General features: G+C 45.4%; 1 protein-coding gene across 1 annotated transcript in view; it reads right to left on the bottom strand.

Annotated features, from left to right (window-relative positions):
• Window positions 1–2,851: 2,851 nt before the first annotated feature.
• The window catches only part of LOC147727224 (annexin A1-like), a 109,999-nt gene continuing 91,942 nt past the window's right edge, over window positions 2,852–20,908 (bottom strand). Inside the window, exon 13 of the mRNA XM_086961274.1 lies at window positions 2,852–3,324. Within this exon, the coding sequence (XP_086817400.1) occupies window positions 3,265–3,324 (60 nt within the window). The 3' untranslated portion in view covers window positions 2,852–3,264. The remainder of the gene's footprint in view (window positions 3,325–20,908) is intronic.

The following is a 20,908-nucleotide window of genomic DNA, read 5'->3' as shown; positions in this document are numbered from 1 at the left end:
CTACATGTGGCATGCAGCTGAAAGGCGACACTGCCTCCTTCCCTGTGGGGATGGCTTCTAGCAACCGTTTTGGTACCCAGTTCACATGCTCCTTGCCTGGTGCTTACTAATCTCCATCTGGAGTGGCATGGAGCACCCAGTTGTCGGGCCCAAAGGAATTGTCCCCAGGGACAGACTTGGAACCCAAAGCAGCCCTGATAAATGTTGTTGCACCCGCTCTGGTACAGTGCATAGCGATCAAGCCTGACCATTACAATACGTGTTAGAGGAGGACTGAGGGGGGAGGGAGGGGGAAGGGGGTTTGGATCTACCAAAGTACATTTTTGAGGAAATATGGTGCATTCTACAACACATTTTACATTATATGTTTAAATGTATTCACTTTTAAAGCATAGTAAGTGCTGATCTTACAGTGCACCAGCATACAGCAATCCGGGTTGTGACCCTTCAATAATAACCAATATCACCCTCCAACAGGGCATCTCATCTCTCTAGAGTCCCTCACATGTTTTTAATTGGTTTAAAGTGCCTCTCATACCAGTGTAGGGTGTTGGAGCACATTACATCTCACTTACATATAGAGAGACTATGAAAAATGTGTGTAAATTAGCGTATGGAAAATTTTACATAAGATAAAGAGGGCTATATGTTGTAACATCCACAGATCATCCCTACTGGTAGGCTTTTTTTTTTTTTTTTTAGAGTGCTTGGTCTGCACAAGTACAAACTTGGGATTCACAATGCAACACAGTGGTTAGCGTTGGCTTTACTAATCAGAATTTATTTCTACCAAAACTAACCCTTTATAGCAACATTAGGATCATCGAAAACTGATGACAAACATAATTTCTTCACCTGTATCATGCATTTTGCTTGCAGCTCTTGGATGGCAGTACACAGCTTGTTGTGCTAGATTATGACAGACTTAACTGCAAAGTAACAATAGGATCTGTGACAACAGCAGTAAAACACTGAGCTATGCGCATAAAATATGGTTCTATGATTTGCACTGTAAAGGTTCTTGACATGAGGCATACTAACTCTGCACTACCTTAGATGAGCCAAAACTGCCACTATACTAAACTCTGATCTCTCTCCAGTAGGCTAATTAATCTTCAGAGTTACCTTGATACTTTTGATGCCTAAAATCTGATGTATACTAGTAACTCTGCAGCAGTTGCTTTAAAAGAAAAAACTGCTAAACCAGCCCCCAGTAACAAAATCGGCCTTCCCCTCCTTCCAGCTTCCTGAGGAAACACCTGATGTCCCATACAGCCAGTAAAACCTCGAGTGTTACCAACTTGGTGGTCTGAGCCTGCCATGTTGCACACACAGGCCCTGGAATCAGGCGGACCAGAGTGACAGCTGGTTCTGCAACCCGAAGATATTCTGCATGATCCTAGTCTGAATTATATGCCAGAGCTGGCCATCCTCCAATGTACTCTGTGGAGAAGACCATTGCCTGGCACGGTTTAATAACAAAGATTTGTCACTTGTGGACAGAGCCAAGGGCCATTGGTTGGGTGTGCAATAAACTTGAGGTGGGAGGAGTTCCATTGTCAATGTGCTGTCCAAAATTATTCTTAGTCTAAAAGGCAAAGTAGGTATTGAAGTTGAATGCATATTTGTGACAAGGTGAAGATGGCTGTAAAGCTTGAATTAATCTCAGCCACTGGCAAGCGCTCAGGCCACATTCCAGTCCTTAGTTTTTCACCCACCATGCCACCTCAGTTTGGACCCGGCCATATGCAAATCCGTCTGCTCCAATGAGTATTGTCCAGCCTGAACTGCCAGACCAGGTCCTCCCTGAACTAGAACACAGGACCCTAGGACCAGTTTCTCCTTAATTAGGGCTCATCTGCCAGATGGTTTCAGTGGCACAGGACCCACCTCTTGGAATAGTCATCACACTTAGGGTGTCAACTACACCAAAAACTTGATGGGTGGAATGCTTGAATTAATCTCAGCCACTGGCAATCACTCAGGGAATCCCAGTCTATCCTTTTTCCACTTACCTTGCCACCTCAGATTTGACACAGGCATTGCCTGCCACTTCATTTATGTGTGAAATTTTCTTGCTTTATTGAATTCTATAGTTCCTACTTGTTGGTTCAAACGTACTGTATATATCCTTTACCTTTAGTATTTTGATTTGAATAGAATTTTTAATAGTAAATCCTGGAACATGCTCTATGGTTACTAAAATGACAGTATCGAGTTTTGACCTTCACAACACTGCCTTTGAGCTAGGCATGGACTAGTGTACCAAGTTACCCAAGAGGGAGAGAAACTTGGGAGGCTAACTTTCTTTCACAGAAGAATATTTAGAGTCCTGTGTTGTCGAGAACACTCAGATATTTGATATTGCTAATCTGCTTCCTGAGACGGTCATATATTGGTACCATTATATACCTTTCAGACTTTGCCCTTGTAGATTTCAAACGGTCACATATTGTAACTATTGTATGAACAAATTAATCTACAGGTATATTGGAGCTACCTCTGTGGAAATGATACGGTTCCAATAAGAACCACTTCCTATTTGAATCGTTGAGACACCCAGACATTGTGGCTTTGAGCTCATTGCTAGACAATGCAAATACATCATCAAGCTGTCCAAAGTACTGAATGCCTTTGTTGCCGGTAAAAGCCATCTTTTTCATTATTAAAGGTGGAGGGGATTCAACGCCCCTTGTGCCTGCTAGAGTGGTGGCATAACAGGAGTCACTTGAGGATGGAAAGCATCTTTGGAAACTGAGCCGATTTAACTAAAGGCTACTTTTTAAATAGATAAACAATATTTTGGTGCGAGTGAGTTACCACAGATTGAAAGAAATACATGATTCCAAACTAGTTTTGCAGGGGTTTTATTTTTTTAGAAAAAATAGTTAAACAAGCATTATATAAATGAGGTCAATATAAGCACTTATGGTATACATGTTCCTTGGTGGTAAAAAGCGCTGTGAGGTGCTCCTAGCAGTAGCTGCATCATAAATCAAGCACGCGCTGCATCTCGCGCATGCATGCAATATTTCAAGTAAACTAAGCGTTTACATTGCAATTTAATTACAACTTCTAAATAGAATGCATGGCTTAGAACACAGAATCGGAGGCCGTTTTTGGATTACAGGCACGCGGGCCAACTCTGAGCAAAGAGTTAATGGAATAAATGCTGGGTTTTAATAGTTCGCTGAGCACCGCTGAAGCAAGCAGACAGCAAAAATCTTTGGTCAGCTAGAAGTCCACCAGCTGGAAGGAGGCCATCTAATTGTCAAAGCCACACAGAGCCACCAGAATAGTTTCGTAATCTCCTTTGGTTTCATCCTGTGAATGTAAGCATAAAACAAACGATTTAGAGTCTAGAGCCGCTAAACAAGCACAGCAAACAGAATGTGATGGCTAATGATGAGCAGAGACCAAACTTCAGAAATGCTTTTGGTTTGTGCAGTCTGAAAAATGCAATATAAAAGCAAATGAAAGGGAACAGCTTGTTTGACCCACAATATGGATATTAACTATTCTCCAGTTGTTTCCTTGCTTCAGGAATGCTTTTACCAGACTATTTCAATTCAGGATTATTTACCCGTGAAATAATACTATAAAATACATACACACTATATACATACACACTATATACATACATACGAGTCGACCCTCCTGAGTCTATACTAATTTTAGAATTCTAGATTAGAATTCACTTTCTGCTGCAATGTATGTGCTTTTATGTACACAAGCCACCTCCGCAATGGATCCTTATTCCCGAGGGCTTCGTCTCTCTAAGTATATTTTGCCTAAAACAAGTTCAATCCTATAAATCCTAGGGGCATTTCAATTAATCCCTTTATCACAAGCTTGCATGTCCTTATCCAGACATTGTCAAGTTTTGCAGTAAAAGTAAAACAAGTTTAAAATGGAGCAGCTTGTATCCATTGCTTTGAAGCAACTAGTCAATTTGCAGTTCTCTCATAAATTCCAGTTAGGACCCATCAGTAAGGTAAATATTTCCAGAAATTGAACTTTGACTGCAGAGAAAATTAAAGATAATCTGATATAAGCCCCTTTCATTTAAATTTGTGCATTTAATTGAATCACTCCGTATTCAATTGGACTACAGATACATGCATATACCACCATTTGCATAGTACAAAGCATCTTTGTCATGTCTTCAAAAATCTACTACCTTTGAGCCTCAATGGAGCGTGAATGACTTTAAACCCCTTTCATTGTAAACCATGTTCAATTATGCAACCGATTAATAGCCGTTTAGCACCTTAGGGATTTTCCCGGAGCCCCCTACTCCTCTGCATGGTATGCAAGTTTGATTACCAATCAATCCATATAATGCATGTGGCTCAGATAGGACACCCTTTCAGAATTCCTCCTTTTCCTTCAGCATACAAAATACATAAGGGTTAACCTCCGAAAATCAAAAATGCATATGCCCACAAGCTTGCAGTTAGGCAGGTTTGGTATAGTAGCAATGTTCCCGTACATGGATTGCAGGCAATGCAAACAACTCAATGCAACTTAACTGCATTACATTGTCTGTATGCTTCTATTAGGTTTGTCAGTAATGAGGAGCGACAAAATTAATTACCAAGATATTTACAATGGGGCAATATGTCTGTGCTTTGTATGAGCATTATAAAATGACTACCCGTGTCAATTCAATTCGTTATTCGGTTATTAAAACACACAATAACCATAAAAGTTCAGATAAAATCAGTTAATAAACATAACAAATTCATCCAGAGCACCAAAGTCAGTTCATCATAATTCAGGATACAATAGATTTCCATTATTTAAATACATTTTTTTTTTAACGAAGAAATTGATACAATAGTTAAAGTGTTGTCAAGTTTCTGTGCAGCTAAAAAGGCAGGGCGACAGCGATTTATTTCCATGGTCTTCAATAAAGGAACAACCCACCTTCGTCTGGGCATTGTGTAAAATTTACAGAAGAAAATGTATCCGATTGTTCTGACAAATCGTCACATGGACATTTAATCAAAATTTTCGACCAGTCATTCCTAGCGGGGAAACTAAGTGACCTAAATAAGAAATTAAATCTAAGAACAATTGTTACTTACCTGTAAACAGGTGGTTCTCCAGTATTGGTATCTTTCATAGATTCACATGCTTGAATATTTCCCGTCGTCGAAGTGGGAGTCCCACGGTACATAAAGATAGCAATAATGCTAATATATATAATAACATAATAAAAATAGAGAATACACACTGAAAAACCTCTACAATGGTTCCTCCATAGGAATGCATTATAAAGAGAAAAACTCATTTGTAACATAGTGTCATTATGTTAGTCCAAACTGCAGCCAATCAGGCTCAAGCACCCTCTAGAACCTTCTCCTCAGAAGCTCCAGTCCTCAGATTTTCGTAGCACCAAAGTGAAGTAGAGTGCATGAGGAGAAGAGAGCCTCTGAGGGGAGGACGGGTGGGTCGCATGTGAATCTATGAAAGACACCAATACTGGAGAACCACCTGTTTACAGGTAAGTAACAATTGTTCTTCCAGTATTAGGGGTGTCTTTCATAGATTCACATGCTTGCTTAGATAGCAAGAACCTCCTTAGAGCTGGGATTGCGAAATAAATTCTCCAAACTTGAAGACAATAACATACAGCTTAAAAGCATATAGCAATCACAGAAAGAAATGGAGGAGGGAACAGAGGCTCACCTTATTTAAAAAGATGACGAAGCACTGCTTGCCCCACTGCGGTATCCGCTTCGATGATGGCCTCCAAACAGTAATGTCTGGTAAAGGTGTGCCTGCTGGACCATGTCGCTGCTCGGCAAATCTGGTGTAGAGGCACCCCAGCAAACAAATCGGTGGAAGACGCCATCGCTCTCGTCGAATGTGCCTTCACTAAACACTGTAAAGGTTTGCCAGCTTGCTGGTGACAAAAGGATATGGCTGCTGAGAGCCATCTTGCAACTGTTTGTTTTGTCACCGAATATCCCCTCCGCATCCGTCCATATGCTACAAACAGTTGATCGGATTTACGGAAAGGGGTAGTCCTTGAAATGTAAAATTTTAGGCAACGTTTGATGTCTAAAGAATGTAATCGTTGTTCCGCCGGAGATCTTGGATCCGGGAAAAAGTCTTTAAGAAGACAGGTTCGTTCAAATGGAAATCAGTAGGTACTTTCGGCAAAAAAGGATTGGTACGAAGTGACACTCCATCGGGCTTAAATTGCAAATACGGAGGCTTGATCGTGAAAGCGTGAAGATCACTAACACGACGAGAAGATGTTAAGGCCAAAAGTAATGCAACCTTCCAGGTAAGATACTTGATGTCTGCTCTGTGAATTGGCTCAAAAGGAGGCTTCATAAGCTGTAACACCACCACGTTGAGGTGCCATACCGGAGGAGGGCGCCTAACAGGAGGAAACTTCCTGAAGAGACCTTTAAAGAACTGTCGGATTATTCTGGATGAACAGAGAGACGTTGAACCATCGTGTCGAAAGAGTGAAATAGCTGCTAGAAAAACTCTCAAGGTGGCATGAGAGAGACCAGACTGAGCGAGGCTCAGAAGGAAAGGCAAAAGCTGTTAGAGTGGAATTGATTGGATGGATATTGAATGCAGCACATCAATGACAAAAACGCTTCCATTTTAGCTTGTACGTTTTGATGGTTGATGCAGCTCTAGCAGATGCTAGAATTTCTCTGCATTCTTGGGGCATATCTAAATTTGCAAATTCAACGTATTCAGGTTCCATGCCGATAATTGAAGCGTTGATGGGTCTGGATGGCAAATTCGACCTTCGTCCATCGTCAGGAGGTCTGGACGTGAATGCAGATGAAGGGGTGTGCATTGGGATAACTGAAGCAGTTCTGAGAACCATGCCTGTCTGGGCCAACGAGGGGCAATCAGTATTAAGTGGCAGCGTTGCCTGCGCATTTTCCACAACGTCCTCGGCACCAACGGGATCGGTGGAAATGCATAAGCAAACAGCCCGTTCCAATCCATGAGGAGGGCATTTCTGCTGGACTCTGGGTGGGGATGCCAGCTTGCGAAGGATCGGCACTTTCGATTTACTGGGCTTGCAAAGAGGTCTATCATGGGACGACCCCAACGGCGGAACACTAGGTCTAGAGTCGGCTGATGTATCTCCCACTCGTGAGTGGATGACGTGGACCTGCTCAGAGAATCCGCCAGGATGTTGGGTACCCCCGGCAGATGGACCGCCGTCAAAGAAATTTGATGACGAAGAGCCCAATCCCAAATCCTTTGAGCCAGTCGAGACAGTGGCTGAGATCTTGTGCCGCCCTGTTTGTTCATGTAGTGCATGCTGGTGATGTTGTCTATCTGAACCAGCACCGACTCCCCCTGCACTACGGGCAAGAATGATCTGAGGGCTAGGAAGATCGCCATCAACTCCAGCCGGTTGATATGCCAGGTTAGTTTTGTCACCGTCCATTTGCCTTTGATGGAAAAATCCTGGAGATGAGCGCCCCAACCCTCCATGGACGCATCTGTAGTCAACGTCAGATCCGGAGACTGGGCTAGAAACGAAGTTCCTTCGTCCAGATTGGATAGTTGTTCCCACCAAAGCAAACTGTTCATGCGGGACGTTACCCTCACCAGGTCGTTGAAAGACCCCGACACCTGGCTCCATTGCAGGTCTAATTCTTCCTGTATAGGAAGAGTGCGCAACCTGCAATTTGGGATCAGTGCGTTACAGGACGATGCCATCCCCAGAAACGACTTTAACGTCCGCACAGAAACTGACTGCTTTGACCGAATGAGAGAGACCAGACAAACTATCTTTTGAAGACGTTCGAGGGAGATGAAGGCTTTTGACAGGTCCGTGTCTAGAATTGCCCCCAGGAAGTTTCTTCTTTGCAGCGGTGCAAAGAGTGACTTCTCCATATTGATGGTTAACCCCAGTGATTCGAACGTCTGCTGACATAGACGTGTGTCGTGAACCAGCTGTTGAGGAGATTGGGATTTTAGAAGACAATCGTCCAAATAAGGAAAAATCTGATCTCCCTGAAGACGCAGATGAGCCATGACCGGAGCCAAAACTTTCGTGAAGGCACAAGGTGCTGAACGTAGGCCAAAAGGTAGCACCTTGAACTGATAGTGTATTGGACCTAATTTGAATCTCAAGAACTGGCGATGCCGATGGAGTATTGGCACATGAAAATAGGAGTCTTGCAGGTCTATTGTTAGAAAATCTCCGCTGCAGAGAAGTCGCAAGACTTTCGATAACGTCCGCATGCGGAAAGATTGTTGTTTTAGGAAACAAATTGAGAGCTCTCAAATCCAGAATGGGCCGCCACTCTCCCGTCTTTTTGAGAATGAGGAAAAACCGTGAGTAGAAACATTTCCCTCGCTGAGATACAGGAACCACTTCGACTGCACCCTTTTCTATCAGAAGACGAACCTGATGTAGTTCCTCGAGATGGGGAGGTGGCGGGCCTGATGGTGGAGAATTTGGAGGAATCTCTGAACTCCAAGGCATGACCCCTGTGTACAATGTCTAATACCCATTGGTCTGATGTTATCATAGACCACTGGGAATAAAACTGCGAGATTCGCCCTCCAACTATGTGGAACTAGAAAGTCATTGACGTTTGTTGTTGGCACCCCTATAGTTAGATTTTCCTCTATAGGGCTTTGACTGCTGCTGACGATTGGACTGCTGGTTGGAGTAACACTGGTTTCCTTGATTGTACTGGGACTGCCCTCGAAAAGTGCTCGAAGATGTGCCTCATCCACGCGCACCACGAAAAGGCTGCTTTTTGAATTGTAAGGATCCAAGCGACTTTGCCGTATCGTTATCCTTTATCGATTCTAGTGCCTCATTGATGTGAGAGCTGAAGAGACTCACTGTCATACGGCATGTCCAGTATCTTCGACTGGACATCCAGTCGAAACAATGTGGATTTTAGCCAACCCTGACGCCGGAGAGCCGCAGCACTGGCAAGGATACGAAAACCAGTACCCGCAACGTCCACAGCACAGTCAATTATCTCTTCTGATGCCCTCATGCCATCTTGAAAGATCTGGTGCGCTTCCGCTCTGGATGCCTCCGGAATCAATGAGACTAGCGCAGAAATTTCTGACCACATTTGTCAGTCGAAACGACCTAAATGGCCAACGCATTTGCGACACGGACTGATGTAGACGCCATGGTTGAAAACTTCTTGCCAACTGCATCCAAACGTCGACCCTCTCTATCCGGTGGAGTAGTGATAGGAGTTGCAGGGTTACGTGCTCGTCGTTGTGCTGCCTGGGTCACCACTGAATCCGGCTTAGGATGCGAGATCAAGCAAGCGGGCGAACTAGTCGGGCCCTATATTTCTTTTGCTGACCTGCACACTGGTATCGTTTGACCTCCTGCTCTTCAGCTCCTAGCGCTGCACGGTCGCTTTATAGCGCTGCACTGTCGAATTTATTTATTTAATTGCGCTGCACTGTCAAATTCATTTATTTAATTGCGCTGCACTATCGCTTTTTATTTAAATAGTAGCGCGACGTCGCTGAGGCAGTAACTCTGATTTTAGATTGTGTGTGTAAGGCTCTTTTCCCTAAAACACGCTGTGCATTTGCTGCCCGTGGCTGTGCTCGCCTTTGACCCTCCATTTTGTGTTGTTTTCCCCTGGTCCGCCCTCCTCCCGCCACCGCCTCCCAGCTGCTGCCCCTCCCATCCACGATTAGTATCCTTCCTCGCTCCCGAGCTCTCTGTGACCGCCTGGACCCTCCTTCAGTCCGGTTGCTCCCCCACGCTCCAGCTGACCTGCACACTGGTATCGTTTGACCTCCTGCTCTTCAGCTCCTAGCGCTGCATGGACTCATTTATTTATTTAATTGCGCTGCACTGTCAAATTCATTTATTTAATTGCGCTGCACTATCGCTTTTTATTTAAATAGTAGCGCGACGTCGCTGAGGCAGTAACTCTGATTTTAGATACAATATAGCTGGTTGTGCGTGTAAGGCTCTTTTCCCTAAAACACGCTATGCATTTGCTGCCCCTGCTGTGCTCGCCTTTGACCCTCCATTTTGTGTTGTTGTTTTCCCCTGGTCCGCCCCTCCTCCCGCCACCGCCTCCCAGCTGCTGCCCCTCCCACGCTCCGCCCCCCTCCACCATCCATTTATGACCTATGACCTAACGCGCAGCGATTGCGCCCCAGTCGCGCCGAAGGTGCGCCAAAGGTAATCCCGTCTACGCCCGTCCGCGCCTGGACCGCGCCAGAGCCCCTGGTCCTCGTAATGTCCACCCCTCCCGCATTACTTACGATGCCACCACCCTCCTAGCCCTTAACCCCGGCCGTTCTTCCAACTGCGTCCAAGCCGCCCCTGGACACACCCATGGACCCTTTTCCTGCAACTCCTGCAAGTTCGACGGCACCAAGAACAACTCCTCATCTACGAACACACAACAGATATCCGACCCCAACCACCTACAATGCATCCTGCTCAACACCCGCTCGGTCCACAGGCACGCCATTGACCTCTGGAATCTACTAGACACCATCTCTCCGGACGTCACCTTCCTAACAGAAACATGGATGAACGCCACATCAGCCCCAGACATCACCATTGCCATCCCGGAAGGCTATAAGATAATTCGCAAGGACCGTACCGGCCACACAGGAGGAGACATCGCTATCGTCCATAAGAAATCCACCCACATCTCAACCAGCTCAGATGTCAATCTCGCCAACTCTGAACACCTTCATTTCCAGATCCACACCAACCCCAAGACCACACTCAGAGGCACCCTCCTTTACAGGCCACCAGGACCCTGCGCACAATTTAGTGAAGACATCACAGACTTCATCACTCCACACGCGCTCCCCTCCGAGGATTACATCTTTCTGGGAGACCTCAACTTTCACCTTGAAAAGAACAACGACCGCAACACCACCACCCTTTTGGACAACCTCGGACTTAAACAACTTGTCACTACCCCCACCCACATCGCAGGTCACACACTCGACCCTATCTTCACCTCCAGCAAACATGTCTCCTTCAGCCACACCACAGCTCTCCTTTGGACTGACCACAGCTGCGTTCACTTTACCTACAACAAGCCCACATCCAACAACCACCCCCAACCCACTCTGCAAAGAAACTGGAACAAAATCACCATCGACCAGATCTCCTCATCGCTTCTTCAAAACCCCCCAGCCCACTCCTCAAACACAGACCAAGCAGCCACCAACCTCACCCAATGGTTATCCAACAGCGCCGACATCCTAGCACCACTGAAAAAACGACAAATCAAACTAGGCAGCAAGAAGGCCTCCTGGTTCAACGATGATCTTAAGAAATCCAAGAAACTCTGTCGCTCCCTTGAAAAGGCCTGGAAAAAAGACCCAACCACCAGCACCAAGGACGTCTTCAAAAACGCCACCCGCATACACCACCAACTGATCCGGAATGCCAAGAAAGCCGCTTTCAAGGACCGACTAGATAACAACGCCCACAACAGCAAGGAATTATTCAACATCGTCAAGGAATTTACCAACCCCTCAGCCAACTCCAACGACATCACCCCCTCTCAAGCCCTCTGCGACTCCCTAGCCTCATTCTTCCACAACAAAATTACAGACATCCACAACAGCTTCGACAACCGACCCGAAGACCAACCCACCCAACCCCCTGCAGGACCCCCACCCCCCCTGAACATCCTCAATGACTGGAAGCCAATCTCCACTGAGGACACCATCTGTCTGATGAACTCTATCCACTCAGGATCCCCCACAGACCCATGCCCTCACCACATCTTCAACAAAGCAGACTCCATCATAGCACCACACCTTCGAGACGTCATCAACTGCTCCCTCAACTCCGCAACCTTCCCGGAAAGCTGGAAACATGCCGAACTCTGCGCCCTCCTGAAGAAACCCACAGCTGACCCCACCGAACTAAAAAACTACCGCCCTATCTCACTCCTTCCATTCCCGGCCAAAGTCATCGAGAAAGCGGTCAACAACCAGCTCGCCGCATTCCTCGAAACCAACAAATCCCTCGACTCCTCACAATCCGGCTTCCGAGCCAAGCACAGCACTGAAACCGCCCTCATCGCAGCAACAGACGACATTCAAACTCTACTAGACAATGGAGACAGTCGCCCTCAACCTCCTCGACCTCTCCGCAGCCTTCGACACGGTCTGTCATAGCACCCTTTTACAACACCTCAGAAACGTCGGAATCCAAGGAAAAGCACTGGAATGGATCACCTCGTTCCTCACCGGAAGAACCCAGAGAGTCCGCCTTCCACCATTCAAGTCAGAGGCCACTGAAGTCATCTGCGGCGTACCACAAGGATCTTCACTCAGCCCCACCCTTTCAACGTATACATGAGCCCCCTCGCGGTCATCGCACGCCAACACAACCTCAACATCATCTCCGACGACACTCAACTGATCCTATCACCCACCAGAGACCCTAACACTGCCAAAACCAACCTGCATGAAGGAATGAAAGAAGTAGCCGAATGGATGAAGCACAGCCGCCTGAAACTGAACTCAGACAAAACAGAAGTCCTCATCCTAGGCACCTCCCCCTCCGCCTGGGATGACTCTTGGTGGCCAGAGGCCCTAGGAAAAGCACCCATCCCGACGGACCACGCACGGAACCTGGGCGTCATCCTGGATTCCTCACTCTCGATGAACAGACAAGTCAACGCCGTTTCTTCATCTTGCTTCAACATTCTTCGCATGCTCAAAAAAACATTTCGCTGGATCCCCACCGAAACTAGAAAAACAGTCACCCACGCTCTGGTCACGAGCCGACTGGACTACGGAAACACCCTCTACGCCGGTACCACCGCAAAACTCCAGAAAAAACTCCAACGCATCCAGAACGCTTCAGCCAGGCTCATATTAGACATCCCGCGTAAAGAACACATCTCTGGTCACCTGAAAAGCCTCCACTGGCTCCCCGTCAATAAGAGGATTACTTTCCGGCTCCTAACCCACGCACACAAAGCACTCTACGAAATCGGACCCGAATGCCTCAACACACGACTGTCCTTCTACACCCCCTCCCGCCAGCTACGATCCTCCAACCAGGCCCTTGCCACTGTACCTCGCATCAACAAAACCACCATGGGAGGTAGATCCTTCTCCTACCTGGCAGCTAAAACCTGGAACTCACTTCCCACTCACCTTCACCTTACTCAGAACCACCTAGCATTCAGAAAGCAACTTAAAACGTGGATATTTGACAAGTAAGTCCCCACCCTTCTTCAAGCGCCTTGAGACCCTCTGGGTATGTAGCGCGCTATATAAATTTATTGACTTGACTTGCATGATTTTTATTCCCTCCTTCCACACAAATTCGATAATGGGTATGGTGTGGACCGGTTTGTAAGGCTGGTTCTTAAAGTCGTAGAGAAAGCAGTCTTCCTCTCGCTGCGCTCTTGGTAATTTGAAGCGGTCTGCCGCCTTATCCATCAATATATGGAAGCTAGCGATGTCAACTGGAGGTGAATCACCGGAGTCACCCGGCTGAGGAGAGGGCGTTTGCATTAGATAGTCATCGAATTCTGCCATATCCGGGTCTTGGTCATTATCCGTATCCTGGGGAACTTCTCCTTCCTCTTTCCGGCTCTGCCTCATCTACCACCTCTTGTTGAGAATTAGTGGGGATAGCTTGACGGCGCCTTTCTGGAAGAGCAGTCTGCTTTGAAGGCTGCTGCTGATATGGAGTAGGCTCCGTTATCTCAGATGTAGCATGGCTCGGAGTACCCTGAGGTGTTGGAGGAAATCTCCTATTGTAATCATCCAGCTTATGCTGGAGGTTGGAAAACAGATACTGGAAATGTTGCCATTGGAACCTGTACATATTGTTCCTCCTGCTGGTAATCGTCCTCCTCCTAGTAGTCTTCAGAACTTGTGTCCTGACACTTAATAATCAAGTCCGATGGACTGTGGGCATCACCAAAAACATTGTCGTCCGCAATGGACTCTGTTTCCTGGTCATTAGCCAACACCGGTGAGGGAGGCTGGAGAGTAGGAGGTGGCAACTGGAGTGAAGATTCCAGGGAATTGCCCATGGAAGGCTCTGTAATGACTTGAGTACTTGAAGTGTCCAAAGGCACTAGAGGCATAGTGGCGAAAGACATTGATCCTGAAGTGGATGCTGCGTCTTCCTGCTGCCCTCCAGAATGTAAAGGCAAAGCTGCCGACGACGTAGCCGTTGCTGACTTAGTCGACGTTTTACCTGGAGCAGCCGTCGACGATGACGTAGACACAGCTGCCGGAGACGGTGATTTTTTTAGATGTAGTAGTCGACGAGTGTCTTGCCACAGCAGTCAACGGAAGCTTAGTCGACGAATCCTTGGGTGTTATTTTCTTCGTCGACGAAGCAGTCGTCGACGAGCTGGTCGACGGAACTTTCATCGTCGACGGGACCTTCGTCGTTGAACTAGTCTACGGGACATGTAGTGTCGACGATTATTTTTTTCGTCGAAGGAAGCTTCTTCGCCAACGAGATAATAGGGATCGTCGACGAGATTGAGGAAATTGAGGCTCTTGTCAATGTGAAAGCAGTCGACGAGACAATCGTCACAGCAGCCAATTTAGTCGTCGGAATGGTCGTCGACGAGCCCATCGACGACCGCGCTGTCATAAGTGTAACACATAGAGGCTGGAAAAGACGCCTGAGAGCCAGGTCTCGTGGGCGTAGACGCAGAAGTTATAGTAGCAGTAGGTTTTACTTGGGCTACAGTCAAGGCCAGCTTTTTCTTCTTCAGAAAAGGAGATGGTAACTCCTGAGGCTCCTCGCTCCGTCCAACCCTCTTCAACGTCTACATGAGCCCCCTCGCAGCCATCGCACGCCAACACAACCTCAACATCTCCTACTCCGACGACACCCAGCTGATCCTCTCCCTCACCAACGACCCCGCCACCGCCAGAGCCAACCTACACGAAGGGATGACAGACGTAGCCAAGTGGATGGTGAGCAGCCGCCTGAAACTGAACTCGGACAAGACGGAAGTCCTCATCCTGGGATCTTCACCCTCTGCCTGGGACGACTCCTGGTGGCCCCCCGCCCTGTGCAGCGCACCCAAACAGACAGACCACGCACGCAACCTGGGCTTCATCCTGGACTCCTCCCTCTCCATGACCAGACAAGTCACCGCCGTCTCCTCGTCAGGCTTCAACATCCTGCGCATGCTACGTACGATCTTCCGGTGGATCCCCACCGAGACCAGGAAGACGGTCACCCAGTCCCTCGTCACCAGCCGTCTGGACTACGGCAACTCCCTCTACGCCGGAACCACCGCCAAACTCCAGAAGAGACTCCAGCAGATCCAGAACGCCTAAGCACTACTCATCCGGGACATCCCCTGTCGCAGCCACATCTCCGGACACCTGATAGATCTGCACTGGCTCCCGGTCAACAAGAGAATCACCTTCCGTCTCCTCACCCACGCACACAAGGCCCTTCACAACCAAGGCCCAGGATACCTCAACAGCCGCCTCAACTTCTACGCTCCCACACGCCCTTGCCGCCGTCCCCCGCATCCGAAGAGCCACCGCAGGAGGAAGGTCCTTCTCCTACCTGGCCGCCAAGACCTGGAACTCCCTCCCAACCCACCTCCGCCTGACCCAGGACCACCTCGCCTTCAGGAAGCAGCTCAAGACCTGGCTGTTCGAGCAGTAGCGGACCCCCCCCTCCCCCCCCCTAGCTCCTTGAGACCCTCCGGGTGAGTAGTGCGCTATATAATGCTGTGATTGATTGACTGAACACTGCCATGCTTGGAAGCAGCAGTTGAAGGACCTGACTGGAAACTCTCTGCGTCTGACAAAACTGCGTCTTTGTCCTGAAGGCGCTTCAACCACAGAAGAAGACGACCCTCCCGGTCTGAGAGTTTTAGCAGGAAAAGGTCTACAGAACTTGAAGTCAGCCACCTTGTGGTCTGGATATAAACAGTAAATACACTTTTGGTGGGGGTCTCTCAAACAAAGGCAGTTTCCCACAGGAAGAGCAAGGCCTAAACAAAGACTTCTTACTTGACATCTTGAGAAAACAACTGAAATAGAAGAGTTGAATGAAGAAAACTGAGCAGAGCTCAGGGAGACTCCCTTCACACGACGTGCGGTAGAAAATCTGAGGACTGGAGCTTCTGAGGAGAAGGTTCTAGAGGGTGTTTAAGCCTGATTGGCAGCAGTTTGGACTAACATAATGACACCGATATGTTACAAATGAGTTTCTCTTTATAATGAATTCCTATGGAGGAACCATTGTAGAGGTTTTTCAGTGTGCATTATCTCTATTTTTATTATGTATTATGTATGTATATATATATATATATATATATATATATATATATATATATATATATATATATTAGCATTATTGCCATCTTTATGTACCGTGGGACTTAGATTCACATGCTTGAATATTCCCCGTCGTCTATGAAAGACACCCCTAATACTGGAGAAAACTAGTTATTAAAAACCTCTCGTAGTCACCAATTTGTAATTTAACATATGGCTGCATATATATATATATATATATATATATATATTTTTTTTTTTTATTTTTTTTTTAGAGATCACAATTTACTTATGGGCAGCCACCGTTATTTTCATCATTTCTGTGGTGGTTCTGCGCTCATACAGATAGGTCAAGCATTTTTCCTTCAAGCTTTCCTGGAAATATTGCACAGAGAGGATGGCTCATTAAAATAATTTGCCAGACCCAAATCCGTGAAGAACTTCACGTAGCACAGCCATCCAATTTTACCACCCTTTTCTAGCCCAACCAAGTTATTCATGAACGGTTTAACCCACATTCATCCGTCGTCCAAAATTCTGTGCAATAGCAGTACCGGGGCTGTCTTTATAATATGTTCCAGATATGGTTTCCAAAGTTCTGCATGGCAGACGTATGTGGAAACACTTTTTGGAACGGCTAGAAAGTATTTCATGAAAAGGTTTTCCCTGTAGCTTTATACACTATTAACATTTCCCCAATAGGTTGCCTGCCAATTTTTTTTTTTTTAAGACCATTATAGATTTGCAGTACAATAACTTTCTAGTCTTAATTGTGGTGTTCCATAGACCCATATGATCGAACATAACTCTTAAATAAGAAAAAGTTGAAGTAAAATCAACTGGGGAAGAACCAATAAAAACTGCCTCTTTATGTGCACCCAAGCCACAGGTCATGGTGAAAGTCTTTGAACAGTTTATCCTCAAGTCCAAGCCTGTCATAAAATCTGCAAAGGAGGTAACTAAGCTTTGCATGGCCAGCGGAGTTCTGGCCATCAAGACTGCGCCATCGGCATACAACAATGCTGGGACTGATCTTCCCCCTCCATCGGCATATCCCTGCACTCCTTCAGTAATGTAATCTCCACATAATTAATATAGAGTGAAGAGAAACGGAGCCAAGATGCAGCCTTGTCGTACTCCCCTAGCGATACCAAAGGATTCTGTACATTCACCATATCTAACTCTAGCAGCTGCACCTAAATATAGTTCATGAAGGAAATTAATAATTGATATATCTAACCCCAGTTTTTCCATAACCAGCCAAAGTTTACTTTGTGGAATGCAGAAGTTAAGTCTATAAAAGTTAAAAACATTCGACCCTCCTTGGCTTTTGAATATTTTTCTATTAAAATATGCAAGTTCAAACACTGGTCAATTGTACTAAGCCCTTTCCTAAAACCATATTGTAAATCGCTGATTATCGTATTTGCATCAGCCCATGTTTGAAGCCTATTTAAAATTACCCGCCCAAAAACTTTAATGGTGGAGTTCAGAAGCGATATTGGGTGATCGCATGGACAGCTAGCCCCCTTTTTAAATATGGGAACTATCAACGATTCACACCAGGAAGATAAAAGGACATTTCGAAACGTAGCATTGAAAAGTCGGGTGGGAATTGGGGTCCAGAGATGTACGTTATTTTATATAGATCCACCGGGACACCCGTCAGGGCCGGGTGCCTTGCCCCCCAGGCTTGCATTAATACTAGCATTCACCTCTTCTACAGATATCAGGTACCAAATTATTCTTAAGATGGCAGTAAACTCCAATTATGTTTTTCTGTATTGGGCAATCTTCCTCTTGTCTCAGCAGAGTATAGTTCTGAAAAGTGCTTCACCCACTTTCAGTTATGGCTACTTCTATTCTAGCTGAAGCGTTATAATTCAAAAAGGGGCATTGACCGCTTTCCAAAAAGCTGCAGTATCTCTGCTTAATGATGCTTCGCATAAAATATCCCATGCTTCTTTTTAAAAAATATCTTCTCTTTTTTAGAGTCTGCTTATAAACATTTCTGCAGTCCTTGATTAAGATACTGTCTTTAACTGGGGCATTTAAGGCATATTTAAGGTTTGAATAGGCCTTGGTGCAGGCCGTGTCACACCAGCTCTTTTGAGTCTTTAACACCTTTTGATTCAACCCATAGTAGCTTCTTAATTTGTCATTTAATTTATAAGACGTTTTTTATAATATCAGCATCTTCAGTATTCACATCCGTGCAGGCGTAAAACTGGGGCTCAGTACTCCTTACTAATTTTTGAAGAAAATGTTCCGGGACAGTTTTTGTCCACTTTAAAGAGTAGCCATTTTTCCTAACCATAGAGAGGTTATCTACTCGTGTTTTAGGCATATCCTTTCCGCGTAGTGCCCTAGATCTGCCTTGAAAAACTAAACTAAGGGGCAAGTGGTCACTCAATGAATTTGAGGGTGTTAAATGCCTGAATCATACCCCAGTGTCTGGCAGTCATGATTATGTATTCAATCGTTGAATTTGCCCCTCTACCACTAAAGGTGGGGGGAAAATGGCATCTCAGGGCTGGCCAGTTTATTCGCAAAACCCATGTCACACCCGAAGAGGACTTCATTTAGGTGGTCCCCACACTTGGTGTACTCAAAATGGCTCAGACTGGTATCTTTATCCAGCATGACACCACGTGTTCCTCTCCCCTCTTGCACATAAAGAACAATTAAAGTCTCCTACCCATACAACACAGATCTCTCTAGATCTTCCTTCCACCATAGATTTTATATTGCCCCCTAAAGACTTAAAATATAGTCCACGTCCTCTCCCGGGACATTATAAAAATTTACCGAAACCACATGGTCAATAACAATCCTGATAATATGATAACACATGTTAAAACAAATTCTACTTTAGTGCATAATAACATATTGGATACGTAGGTGCACAAGCCACCTTTAGCCCTACCATGGACTGAGCTAATGGCTGGGGAGAAATAAGTTTTAAAATCATTGACATGATCAGGGGTCATAGTCCAGGTTTCTTGGAGACAAACATCGTAATTGTTCACAAAATTAACCCAGTTTTCATTTTCCAGTTTTGACCTTAGACCTGCGTTGTTCCAACTCACGAATGACCAAGTTTCCTTGTTCGTTTGGCTAACCACTGTGTCTGTGGTACACTTAAGCTCCAGATTAACCCCTAAGGATGGGTTTTCCTCTGAGATACTACCAGTGTCAAGCAAAATAGTTTCAGGATAACGTTTGTGTAAATTGATGGATTGACATTTAGGGCCCGATGTAGGCCACCAAATACCAGTCGGTAACTGCCGAATTCGGCCGTTACGACCGGTATTTGGTGATTGAGATGTAGGGGGCTATATTTTACAGAATCGGTAAATTTACCGATTCTGTAAAATACCGAATCAGTAATTTTACCGATTCGGAAAATTCCTGATGTAGGTAGCACTGTATCCAGTGCTACAGGCCTTCAGAATTTGGTATTTTACCACCCAATACAATTGGGTGGTACAATACCGAATTCAGGTGTACATGCACATCTGTGCATGTACCTGTGCCATGTGACACAGACATGCCCTTAGGGCATGTATGTGCCCCATGGCACACAAGCCCGTACTGGGGTGCTAGAGGGTGTCAAAGTGACACCCCCTGCACGATTCGGTATTTACTGATTCTGTAAATACCGAATCGGTATTGCCCATTGATTCCTATGGGCTTCAAGGCACATAGGAATCAATGGGCAATACCGATTCGGTATTTACAGAATCAGTAAATACCGAATCCTACCGATTCGGTCATTCTAAAATTGAGAATTACCTACATCTGCCCCCTTCCGATTTACCGACTCTTAAATACCGAATCGGTATAATTCAGTATTTAAGAGTCGGTAAATCGAATTTACCTACATCGGACCCTTCGTTTTGGTTGATGTGTTCCTAGCTGTAATTTATTTTGCTATGATAGAGGCACCTTAGAGTTTTACCTTTTAAATTCCAACTATTCATGTGATATACTTAAACAAGCTCTGATGTCTGAAAATTAAATTTGTAAAATATCTTTCTAAAGAAAATTCCTTTTATTTCAAGTAACAAAAATTTGCTAAGCTCGAATTTTTGTAAGGTTATGTTCTAGTTTAACTGTCGAAGGAACCCTTCTGTAGCTAACCCCGTACCCATCTTTGCATGCATTTTTCTATTTATGATTTTTTTAGTATATCAAGTCAACAATGCGGTCTTTAGGCCAGCCAAAAAAGCAAATACAATAACAAAAAATAAAAATCATACAAGACAAAGTAAGGTACATATCCTGAAATAACTAGTTAGTGGAAATCTATTTTCAGTTCAGATTTAGCCCATCAACAGCAAGTCTAAAACCAACAAAACCCTGACAACATTTGAAGGATCAGGTAATAAGAAATGGCAATTTTGTCTTCTCATTGATGTCATACAAGACTTGACGTACCATCGTCAGATTATGGATCCTGTATCATTAGGGTAGTTCTGCAGAACACTACCACTGACCGAAGGATAGACTTTAAGTGCTTATAGATCAGTACACTTAACCCATCTGGTTCTTGCCTGAAACACTAAAGTTTAACAATTCTGTCCAATTGGGTTTGGGCTAAACAGCCCCTTAGGATAGGTCTGTGGAGGACAGCAGGGAATGA

This window comes from Lissotriton vulgaris, chromosome 3_1 (genome assembly GCF_964263255.1).
Source record: "Lissotriton vulgaris chromosome 3_1, aLisVul1.2, whole genome shotgun sequence".
NCBI classification, from domain to species: Eukaryota; Metazoa; Chordata; class Amphibia; order Caudata; family Salamandridae; genus Lissotriton; species Lissotriton vulgaris.
The sequence above is the reverse complement of the archived record's forward strand: the minus strand, read 5'-3'. Positions and strand labels throughout refer to the sequence as shown.